The sequence below is a fragment of the Ranitomeya imitator genome, chromosome 5 (assembly GCF_032444005.1).
Source record: "Ranitomeya imitator isolate aRanImi1 chromosome 5, aRanImi1.pri, whole genome shotgun sequence".
NCBI lineage: Eukaryota > Metazoa > Chordata > Amphibia > Anura > Dendrobatidae > Ranitomeya > Ranitomeya imitator.
Window position 1 is genome coordinate 529,256,784 of NC_091286.1, and position 12,558 is coordinate 529,269,341.

General features: G+C 42.0%; 1 protein-coding gene across 1 annotated transcript in view; it reads right to left on the reverse strand.

Annotated features, from left to right (window-relative positions):
• The window catches only part of SLC9A9 (solute carrier family 9 member A9), a 1,444,260-nt gene that overhangs the window by 1,047,659 nt on the left and 384,043 nt on the right, over window positions 1–12,558 (reverse strand). The window contains exon 7 of the mRNA XM_069768082.1: window positions 10,531–10,669. Coding sequence (XP_069624183.1) covers window positions 10,531–10,669 — 139 coding nt within the window. The remainder of the gene's footprint in view (window positions 1–10,530; window positions 10,670–12,558) is intronic.

Genomic DNA, 12,558 nt, shown 5'->3' on the forward strand with positions numbered 1-12,558 from the left:
CAGAAATCATCATCTGGCCAGTGTTCATAGGAGATCTGCAATGACAAATACGGGGGTCTCCTGCAGACCCCTTGCTGTCAGGCCAACTCATCAGGTTCTCCATCACATGACAGAAGCGCCGATGGGCAGGTCTTATGACGCGCTTCACTGATTGACAGCAGCATTTTAACAGCCGTGGGTGGATCGCAATTCCACCCGTGGCTGTTAGGGGCACATGAAAGCTGATCAAATGTTGGAGCTCACATCAAAGGGAGAGACAAAACCTATCATGTAGGTTTACTTCATTGGTCATGAAGGGGTTAAAAGGACGTATGCACTTATGACACAAGGAAAAGTTGATGTGTGATCCAACAGGAACATCTCGTAGAGAAGAATACATGGTATAATAAACAGGAAATGTAGATTTAGCAATAAATAAATAAATGGAAAGCATCACTGCTAAATAATATTAGAAATACAAATTAAAGGGACCACATTGTAGGCTTGGGAGGGATATATCCAGCTCTGGCAAAAATTAAGAAACCACCGCATCAAAACCCTGTCATGGGCAGTCCAATCTCCAGACCTGAACCCCATTGAAAACCTCTGAAATATAATCAAGAGGATGATGAATAGTCAGAAGCCATCAAACAAGGAAGAACTGCTTACATTTTTGCGCCATGAGCAGTGTGAAAAACTGGTAGAAATCATGCCAAGACGCATGTAAGCTGTGAATAAAAATCATGGTTATTCCACAAAATATTGATTTATGAACTCTTCCTGAGTTAAAACGTTAGTATTGCTGTTTCTAAGTTATTATGATCTTGTTTTCTTTGCATTATTTGAGGTCTGAAAGCACTGCTTTGTTTTTGTTTGTTTTTTTTATTTTGATCACTTCTCCTTTTCAGAAGAAAAAAATAAACTTTATTGCTTGGAAATTCGGAGACATGTTGTCAGTAGTTTATAGAAGAAATTAAACATTTAACAAACATTTTACTCAAAAATATACCTATAAAGAGAAAAATCAGACAAACTGAACATTTTGCAGTGGTCTCTTAATTTTTGCCAGAGCTGTAAGTATTTAGATTCAGATCAATTGGGAAAAAAAACAAAACAAAACCGCTTACTAAAACAAGCTCTAAAACTTAACTTTTATTATTATTTAAAATAGTGGGCTACATAAACAATTAAACATGTTTTCCCTACACGGTCTCATCTGAATCTTGTAAACAATACAATAAAGTGATAGATCTCTTAGTAGACACTAGCTGGACATCACTATAGAGTGGGCCAAAAATACAGAGTACCACAGCTTTATTTACAATACGAAGGGCCAACCATATCAAACACATGATTAACCCCTTAGCGACCGCCGATACGCCTTTTAACAGCGGCCGCTAAGGGTACTTAAACCACAGCGCCGTTAATTAACGGCGCTGTGGAAAAAGTGTATAGCGCCCCCCACAGGCCGATTTTCTCCGGGGTCTCGGCTGCCGAGGGTAGCCAAGACCCCAGAGAACATCATTCGGGGGGTTTTTAACCCTCCCCGCATTTGCGATCGCCGGTAATTAACCGTTTACCGGCGATCGCAAAAAAAAAAAAAAAAAAAAGCGATCTCTTTTTAATTTCTCTGTCCTCCGATGTGATCGCACATCGGAGGACAGAGAAAAGGGGTCCCAGGTGGCCCCCCAATACTCACCTAGCTCCCCCGATGCTCCTCGTGTCTCCCGGTGGGCGCCGCCATCTTCAAAATGGCGGGCGCATGCGCAGTGCGCCCGCCGGCCGGCATCGGGAGAATCTTTGGGGTCTCGGCTGCCTGGGGTAGCCGAGACCCCAAAGAGCATGATCGGGGGTCGGTTTTAGCGACCCCTGTTTTGCGATCGCCGGTAATTAACTGTTTACCGGCGACCGCAAAAAAAAAAAAAAAGTAAAGTGTAATTCTCTGTCCTCTGATGTGATCGCACATCAGAGGACAGAGAAATAGGGGGATTCGGGGACCCTAGCATACTCACCTAGGTCCCTGGATCCTCTTGCTGCTCCTCCTGGCCGCCGGCAGAAGAACATGGCGGACGCATGCCCAGTGCGCCCGCCATCTGTCTCCATCTGCCGGCCGGCAGGAGAACAGCGGTTAGGGCTAAAATTAGGGTTAGGGTTAGGGGTAGGGTTAGGGGTAGGGTTAGGGGTAGGGTTAGGGTAGGGTTAGGGTTAGGGCTAGGGTTAGGTTAGGGGTAGGGTTAGGGTTAGGGGTAGGGTTAGGGGTAGGGTTAGGGTAGGGTTACGGCTAGGGTTAGGTTAGGGGTAGGGTTAGGTTAGGGTTAGGGTTAGGGCTAGGGTTAGGTTAGGGGTAGGGTTAGGGTTAGGGGTAGGGTTAGGGTTAGGGGTAGGGCTAGGGTTAGGTTAGGGGTAGGGTTACGGCTAGGGTTAGGTTAGGGGTAGGGTTAGGTTACGGTTAGGGGTAGGGTTACAGCTAGGGTTAGGTTAGGGGTAGGGTTAGGTTAGGGGTAGGGTTAGGTTAGGGGTAGGGTTGGGGCTAAATTTAGGGTTAGGGTTGGGGCTAAATTTAGGGTTAGTGTTGGGGCTAAATTTAGGGTTAGGCTTCTTTCACACTTACGTCGGTACGGGGCCGTCGCAATGCGTCGGCCCGACATACCGACGCACGTTGTGAAAATTGTGCACAATGTGGGCAGCAGCTGTAGTTTTTCAACGCATCCGCTGCCCAATCTATGTCCTGGGGAGGAGGGGGCGGAGTTACGGCCACGCATGCGCGGTCAGAAATGGCGGATGCGACGTACAAAAAAACGTTTCATTGAACGTTTTTTTGTGCCGACGCTCCGCCAAAACACAACTGATCCAGTGCACGACGGACGCGACGTGTGGCCATCCGTCACGATCCGTCGGCAATACTATGGGCAAAAAACGCATCCTGCGGGCACATTTGCAGGATCCGTTTCTTGTCCAAAATGACGGATTGCGACGGAATGCCAAACAACGCAAGTGTGAAAGTAGCCTTAGGGCTAGGGTTAGGGTTGGGGCTAAAGTTAGGGCTAGGGTTGGGGCTAAAGTTAGGGTTAGAGCTGGGATTAGGTTTAGGGATTGGATTAGGGTTGGTATTAGGGTTAGGGTTGGCATTAGGGTTACGCTTGGGATTAGGGTTAGGTTTGGGATTAGGGTTAAGGTTAGGGTTGTGATTAGGGGTGTATTGGGATTAGGGTTAGGTTTGAGGTTAGGGTTGAGATTAGGATTAGGGGTGTGTTGGATTTAGGGTTTTGATTAGGGTTATGGTTAGGGTTGACATTAGGGTTGTTTTGGGGTAAGGGTTGTGATTATGGTTAGGGTTAGTGATTAGGATTATGGATCAGGTTGGGATTAGGGTTAGGGGTTGGAGCTAGAATTGGGGGGTTTCCACTGTTTAGGTACATCAGGGGGTCTCCAAACACGACAGCCAATTTTGCGCTCAAAAAGTCAAATGGTGCTCCCTCCCTTCTGAGCTCTGCCGTGCGCCCAAACAGTGGGTTACCCCCACATAAGGGGCATCAGCGTACTCGGGATAAATTGGACAACAACTTCTGGGGTCCAATTTCTCTTGTTACCCTTGTGAAAATAAAAACTTGGGGGCTACAAAATCTTTTTTGTGAAAAAAAAAAATATTTTTTATTTTCACGACTCTGCATTCTAAACTTCTGTGAAGCACTTGGGCATTCAAAGTTCTCACCACACATCTAGATAAGTTCCTTGGGGGGTCTAGTTTCCAAAATGGGGTCACTTGTGGGGGGTTACTACAGTTTAGGTATATCAGGGGCTCTGCAATCGCAACATAATGCCCACAGACCATTCTATCAAAGTCTGCATTCCAAAAAGGCGCTCCTTCCCTTCCGAGCTCTGCCGTGCGCCCAAACAGTGGTTTACCCCCACATATGGCACATCAGCGTACTCGGGATAAATTGGACAACAACTATTGCAGTCCAATTTCTCCTGTTACCCTTGTGAAAATAAAAACTTGGGGGCTACAAAATCTTTTTTGTGAAAAAAAAAATATTTTTTTATTTTCACGACTCTGCATTCTAAACTTCTGTGAAGCACTTGGGCATTCAAAGTTCTCACCACACATCTAGATAAGTTCCTTGGGGGGTCTAGTTTCCAAAATGGGGTCACTTGTGGAGGGTTTCTACTGGTTAGGTACATCAGGGGCTCTGCAAATGCAACATAATACCCGCAGACCATTCTATCAAAGTCTGCATTCCAAAACGGCGCTCCTTCCTTCCGAGCTCTGCCGTGCGCCCAAACAGTGGTTTACCCCCACATATGGGGTACCAGCATACTCAAGACAAATTGGACAACAACTTTTGGGGTCCAATTTCTCTTGTTACCCTTGTAAAAATAAAAACTTGGGGGCTACAATATCTTTTTTGTGGAAAAAAAAATATTTTTTATTTTCACGGCTCTGCATTATAAACTTCTGTGAAGCACTTGGGCATTCAAGGTTCTCACGACACATCTAGATAAGTTCCATGGGGGGTCTAGTTTCCAAAATGGGGTCACTTGTGGGGGATTTCTACTGTTTAGGCACATCAGGGGCTCTCCAAACGCGACATGGCGTCCGATCTCAATTCCAGCCAATTCTACATTGAAAAAGTAAAACGGCACTCCTTCTCTTCCAAGCTCTGCGGTGCGCCCTAACAGTGGTTTACCCCCACATATTGGGTATCAGCGTACTCAGGAGAAATTGCACAACAACTTTTGTGGTCTAATTTCTCCTGTTACCCTTGTGAAAATAAAAATTTGTGGGCAAAAAGATCATTTTTGTAGAAAAAATTTGATTTTTTTTTTTCACGGCTCTACGTTATAAACTTCTGTGAAGCACATGGGGGTTCAAAGTGCTCGCCACACATCTAGATAAGTTCCTTAAGGGGTCTAGTTTCCAAAATGGTGTCACTTGTGGGGGGTTTCCACTGTTTAGGCACATCAGGGGCTCTCCAAACGCGACATGGCGTCCAATCTCAATTCCAGCCAATTCTACATTGAAAAAGTAAAACGGCGCTCCTTCACTTCCAAGCTCTGCGGTGCGCCCAAACAGTGGTTTACCCTCACATATGGGGTATCGACGTATTCAGGAGAAATCGCACAACAACTTTTGTGGTCTAATTTCTCCTGTTACCCTTGTGAAAATAAGAATTTGTGGGCAAAAACATCATATTTGTGTAAACAAAAGCGATTTTTTTATTTTCACGGCTCTACGTTATAAACTTCTGTGAAGCACTTGGGGGTTCAAAGTGCTCGCCACACATCTAGATAAGTTCCTTAAGGGGTCTAGTTTCCAAAATGGTGTCACTTGTGGGGGGTTTCCACTGTTTAGGCACATCAGGGGCTCTCTAAACGTGACATGGCGTCCGATCTCAATTCCAGCCAATTCTGCATTGAAAAAGTCAAACGGCGCTCCTTCACTTCTAAGTTCTGCGGTGCGCCCTAACAGTGGTTTACCCCCACATATGGGGTATTGGCTTATTCAGGAGAAATTGCATAACAAAATTTATGGTTACATTTCTGTTTTTACACTTGTGAAAATAAAAAAAATGGTTCTGAATTAAGATGTTTGCAAAAAAAAGTTAAATGTTCATTTTTTCCTTCCACATTGTTTCAGTTCCTGTGAAGCACGTAAAGGGTTAATAAACTTCTTGAATGTGGTTTTGAGAACCTTGAGGGGTGTAGTTTTTAGAATGGTGTCACACTTCATTATTTTCTATCATATAGACCCCTCAAAATGACTTCAAATGTGATGTGGTCCCTAAAAAAAAATGGTGTTGTAAAAATGAGAAATTGCTGGTCAACTTTTAACCCTTATAACTCCCTAACAAAAAAAATTTTGTTTCCAAAATTGTGCTGATGTAAAGTAGACATGTGGGAAATGTTATTTATTAACTATTTTTCGTGACATATCTCTCTGATTTAAGGGCATAAAAATACAAAGTTTGAAAATTGCAAAATTTTAAAAATTTTCGCCATATTTCCGTTTTTTTCATAAATAATCGCAAGTAATATCGAAGAAATGTTACCACTAACATGAAGTACAATATGTCACGAAAAAACAATCTCAGAATCAGCGGGATCCGTTGAAGCGTTCCAGAGTTATAACCTCATAAAGTGACAGTTGTCAGAATTGCAAAAATTGGCTCGGTCATTAAGTACCAAATTGGCTCTGTCACTAAGGGGTTAAAGTGGACCTGTCACTGGCTAAAAAAATGAGTTAAATACTACGTACTTTGCTGCTTTTTTACGTTTTGCACTACGTCACTCTATTACAGAGATATTCACATTAGTTGGTTTTGGACCACAGTATGTGAAATCTCTGCTTGTAGTTCAACTGTGTGATTCTTCAAAGTCTTCTCTGGGGCTTGCGTTTTCACCCCTCCTTCCCAGACACTCACAGCCTGGCAGTGTCTCACATTGCCTAGTCAGCTGCTGAGCTGTGATTGTAATACTCCATATTTTAGGTGCTCTCTATAATGTACTTTGATCTACATTTCATGTTGATTGTACAATGTATTCTGTACTGCTGGGGTATTTCTGTCGGCTCGCCCATCAATTTTTCTTTGTGCTTTATGTGCATACATCTTTTTAATGTAATTTAATGAAATTGATTTTGTTATTTTTTGCATTTTCTTGTCCTGCACTTTTACTTCATTGGTTTTCTTCCATAATAATTTATAGTATGCGCTGCTTTGTGTTTGGCAATCATCCACTCATACTATCTCTGTGTACCAGAGTTGTTGCAGAGCTTTTACAATGAATGGTTGTCTTGAACATGCATTACTAAGAACCCTCGTTTTTTGTTAATCAAGCTTTTATACAAACAAGCAAAACACTGGTTGGTTGCATATAATTATGCTTAATCCCTTAAAAACCGTCGATACGCTATTCAATGGTGACAGTTAAGGGTACTTATTCCTCAGCGTCGCTTTGTAACGGCACTGAGAAATAAGGGTATAGTGCCCCCCAGCATTAGAAAATCTCCGTGGTCTTGGTTACCCCAGGCTGGTTTTTACTGTCCCCAGTGTGGCGATATCAGTTATTCACCGAATAATGGCGACCGCCCCCAAAAAATCTGATTTCCCATTTATTTCTCTCTCCTCTGATATGATCTACCATACTAGAGGAGGAATGGGGTCCCCTGAGCCAACCCCCCCCCCAGTACCTCCAGTGTTCCTGGACCCTCTGGCTCTGTCCCCCGACCTTTTCTTCCAGTGCGTCCGCCGAGATCTGCCGGCCAGCACGGGCAACAATAGATTTTTCTTATTGGTTCATTTTGATCACTGTGATAGACCCTATCACAGTGATAAAAATAAAAAAAAAATAGTAAATCAAACCCCCTTTATCACCCCCTTAGTTAGGTAAAAATAATATAATTCAAAAAATGAATTTAATTAAATGTTTAAATTAGGGTTAAGGTTGGGGCTAGGGTTAGGACTGGGGCTAGGGTTAGGACTGGGGCTAAGGTTGGGTTAGAGCTAGGGTTAGGGTTGTGTTGGGGTTACAGTTGTGGTGTGGAGATTACAGTTGTGTTTGGGATACGGTGGTGTTGGGGATATGGTAGGAGTGCTGGGGTTAGGGTGGTGCTGGAGTTGGGGTTAGGATTAGGGTCAGGGGAAGGGCTCTGTTAGGATTGGAGTTAGAATGGGGGGGTTCCACTGTTTAGGTACACCAGGGCTCTCCAAACGCGACATGGCGCTCGCCATTGATTACAGCCAATTTTGGGTTAAAGAAGTCAAACGGTGCACCCTCCATTCTGAGCCCTGCCATGTGCCCTAACAGTGGCTTTCCCCCACATACAAGGTATCCGTGTACTCAGGAGAAATTGCACAACAAATTTTGTAGTCCATTTTCTTTTGTTACTCTTGTGAAAATAAAAAAGTTTGGGTCTAAATTAAATTTTATTTGTGAAAAAAGTAAAAAGTTCAATTTTTCCTTCCATATTGCTTTAGTTCTTGTGAAGCACCTGAAGGGTTAATAAACTTCTTGAATGTGGTTTTGAGCACCTTGAGGGGTGCAGTTTTTAGAATGGTGTCACTTTGGGTTATTTTCTGTCATATTGAGCCCCCAAACTCACTTCAAGTGTGAGGTGGTCCCTACAAAAAATGGTTTTGTAAATTTTGTTGGAAAAGTGAGAAATCGCTGGTCAACTTTGAACCCTTATAACATCCTATTTTTTTATGCTTAAAAAATCATGCTGATGTAAAGTAGACTTGTGACAAATGTTATTTATCTGATTTAACTGATTTAAGGGTACAAAAATAAAAAGTTTGAAAATTGCAAAATTTTCTAATTTTTTGCCAAATTTCCGTTTTTTCATAAATATGCAAAACGCAAGTCATATTGAAGAAATTTTACAACTAACATGAACTACAATATGTCACACAAAAACACTCTCAGAATCAGTGGGATGTGTTGAAGCGTCCAGAGCTATAACATCAAAAATGATAGTGTTCAGAATTGTAAAAATTGGCCTGGTCATGAAGTACAAAATTACCTCTGTCACAAATGGGTAAAAAATCTTTGTTCTTGGTAGTACATTGTCCTGTGTGAACAAGACAAGTGCTATCGAGAACAAAAATACTTTATAAGCACTGATCAATAGTATTAACAAATTTCTGTGTGCATGAAAGTGCAGTTGGCTTGTCTAAGCCCCTTAAAGAAATCTATCACCAGTTTACCCGGTATAAGCAGAAATCTGTTAATAAGAAAACTTGCTCAGAAAGGTTGAACGTGTTGATTGACTTAAAAAAAAGTGTTGCGGTCACCGATGCAGAATGTTGATTGTCTGACTGCCAGAAGCAAATTAGGAACAATGTGACAATATCACATATTGGGGCTACGCCAGCAGTTGCCCACTGGCAACCAGTATTTTTTTTTCTTGAAGAAAGATGTTGGCCAGTGTTTGCTTTGTCTTTGGATGAAGATAATCTCAGAAATGTTGAACTAGATGGAAACTTTTTTTTAATTTTAACCTAACTATGCCAGAACTTTTATAGTGGTACCAGAATGACAAATATTTTATTCTGGTGACACCAAGTTACGATGTGACTTCTGAGCATAGCAGCATGAACATAATGGGATTATCCAGTTTGAAAAATAAAGAAAGAAAGCACTGATAAAGAGCTACAATTGATGTAAAATGATTAAAGGGAACCTGTCAGAAGGGTTGAGCATAGTAACCTACACACAGTGTCAAGTCAGCGCCGCTATACTGAATAGGATGATACCTTGGTTGATGAAATCCGACTTGTGGTTGTTTTTTTAATCTTTATTTTCAGTTTTGTGTTAATGAGATTCTCACGCCCTAAGGCGGGGCTGGTGGCGCCATATTGACAGTGATTTTTTTTTCCTTTGAAGCACAGGAAGATAATAGGCACTAACCGATAAGGCTAGGGTCACATTGCGTTTTAGTGTGAGCGCTAACGGACAGCGTTGCACGGTGAAATTAACGCCATTCAACGCGCCCGTTAGCGCTCCCATAGCCCGCAATGTAACCAGCGCATTGCTAGCGCGTGTCCTTTTCGGCACGCGCTAGCGATGTGCCGGTCTTTTGCAGCGCGCCTCGGACGCTGCTTGCAGCGTCCGCGGCGCGCCCGAGGTCCGTTCCCCACTCTCGCAGATCGGGGATCTGCGAGAGCGGGGACGTTCACGCGACTCCGAAATGCGGCCCCTTAAAAACATTGCGTTAGCGCAATCCGCTAGCGCTAAACGGATTGCCCTAACGCAATGTGACCCTAGCCTAAGAGAAAGTACGCAGGCGCCACCATTTTGATTAAGTGGCATGCTTTTTTTTCAAATACGTACATTAGTATATTCATTATGCAAACTAGGGGGCAGGTCAGTGAGGGAGCAGTGACCTACCAGCAGTCTGCATTATGAATATACAATCAGAGCACCACATATACCAGCCTCACCTTAGGGCACAAGAATCTCATTAACACAAAACTGAAAATAAAGATTAAGATACAACAACAAGATGGATTTCATCAACCAAGGTATCATTTTATTCAGTATAACACCGTCAACCTGACAGTGTGCATAATCCTGCTGAATGGTTCCATTTTAAGTGACAGTACTGACCTATTCTCTCACCCGACAAGCCAGCGCTGACCAGTTCATTGACGCCCTCAGTCCTTGTATACTGTATATGCTAAAGACACGTGGCCTTAGCAGCCAATCTGTGGATGGAGTGGTCACATGCTGTAGCCCTGGTATCATGGCTCTCATTGCTGAGTGATGCCAGTAGTGTGGCATGTGACCATCATGGCCACTGACTGGCTGGAGCAGTCAGGTGTCGTCTACGCATAAACAAGGACTGAAAGTGTAGCTGGAGGGTCAGCGCTAATGAGAGACTAGGTGAGCACTCTTACTTTTAATATTTTTGACAGCTGGGCTTTTTTCAAATGATCAACTGGATAAACGCTTCAAATCAATAAGGCTACAACTGCCGATCACAAGGACCACCAAAAATGCAAGTCAAAAACATACCAACATTGAGTACCTTGATCCATTAACAAAGGATATTAAAGCGGTGATGACAGCATATCCTGAGCCCATAGCAAATGATCCAGCAAATATTCCCAGGAAATTGCCGACACATTGGAAAAAGGCGGCAGCATCAAACGTATTTGGGTTCTCCTTTGGGCTGTAAATTGATATAGAGCTGAAAAAAAGCAATATAATAAATGAGATGGAACGATATAACAATTGTCAATGTAATGATCAATTCTGGCAATAAAATATCACTTGAAATGACAAAGGCCCACACTTGTCAGTATAATTGCATCTTTTTTTGGGACAAGTATTTGGCATATTAACCATTTGCACCAGATTTTCACGCCATTTGCAAATTCAATTTTTAAGAGAGGAACAACGGTTTACTGCTGAACTGGATTTAATCACGTCTATAAAATACAAAAAAGGTCACAAATGGTGTAAAAAAAAAAAATCTCATCTCTACTCCATATGGGCCAAGGTGTCAAAAAAGTGTCAGGAATTAAGTCTGTGTGGAATTTAATGGCAGTGATTTATATTGTGACAGATTTATCAAGAAGGCAACATAAAGTCATAAATCTGTCACAACATGTCAATAAAATAGTCAAGCTGTAACTTACGGTAGATATTGGCTAAAATGATGCCACTTTTGATAAATGTGGGTCAATGTCTAGAGAACATGTCGGAAGCAATCAGTACAGGCTTTTAAAAATGGACGTCTCATCCTATATTTACCGAGCACAGATTTTTCAATCCTAGGAAAGAAAACACATCGGGACATGGCTATTTGCACTCAAAAATGTCAAATCCATCTCAGCTGACAAGAAAATGAAAAGATAGTTACTGGCACAGGGATCACAATTGTCTATGGTAGACAGACACTGAGATGTATATCAATACAAGTGCATAATCTGTAACATGACGGCGCAGGTAACGCGCTGCACAGGCTGCTATTTCCCAGGAGCTACCAATGGAAGACTGTTATGGAGGACGCCAACAAGCAACTATGGAGAATTGGGTAATAGGACGACGGAGGACAACATGCTGCCAGGAAAATGGCATGGAGAAACATTCAAGAATAACCAGATGCTATATAAATCAGGGGAATTGTTAGAAGCAGAGGACGGCATTCATGTCAATCTTTAAATGGATCTATCACTGGACCTTGTAAAAATCTTTGGACCACTACTGTAAATGTTTGCTGATAGCAGCCGTATGTTCTTCTAAGCTATGAATATATTATCGGACCCTTATAAAGAAAACGTCTATGTCAATGATTATTTTCTACTTTTTTTCTAGAACAGAAATTCCATATCATTTGAAATCTAAGACTGCGTCGTGTTTTTTTTTTTCCATTTTCCCATTTTACTATCCCTGCAAAATGAATAAGATTTCTGAAGTCTCACGCTGCTTACTTTTTCCTTGCAAATTGGAAAAGTTTCACTTATGAAGCTTGTCAGTTCTTTCAGCATTTTTGCAGCAGTTTTCACCAGTTTTAATGTATGGGAACAGAAGCATAAAAAAAAATGTATAAAAAAATGCATGCAAATATGTGGCAACACATCAGTATGTTTCTGCTGCAATCTCTGGAAGTGTACACATAGCCTTACTGAAAGCCAAATATACAGTATATAAGACGTACTCTATATATTTCTGGTCCTGAAAAATCCCTACTTTTTGGGCATTTCTTCATTATTCTACAAAACCTCATTGCTGCCATTCTCTTTACTGGCTACCGAACACCCAGCAGATTCATTTTAACGAATAAGACATACAAGGCAGCATGCAACCTGTCTCCTCTTTATAGCTATTAACATCAGTATCATTTAACATTTTGGATTGCAAGACAAGATCCAATCTCCACCCTGGCTCTAAAGCCACATAACACAGTTATAAAAATGAGCTCTCCAAGCTTCCGGTTTAGGTGAACCATGTCAGATGCAACAGATTTGTTATCTATTTAGTAAGAGAATCTAGTGTATTCCGATAGATACATTGATTTATGAGCAAGTCAGGCTTCCATTTTTCTTTCATGCTACGTACGGTCTTCAGGTCATC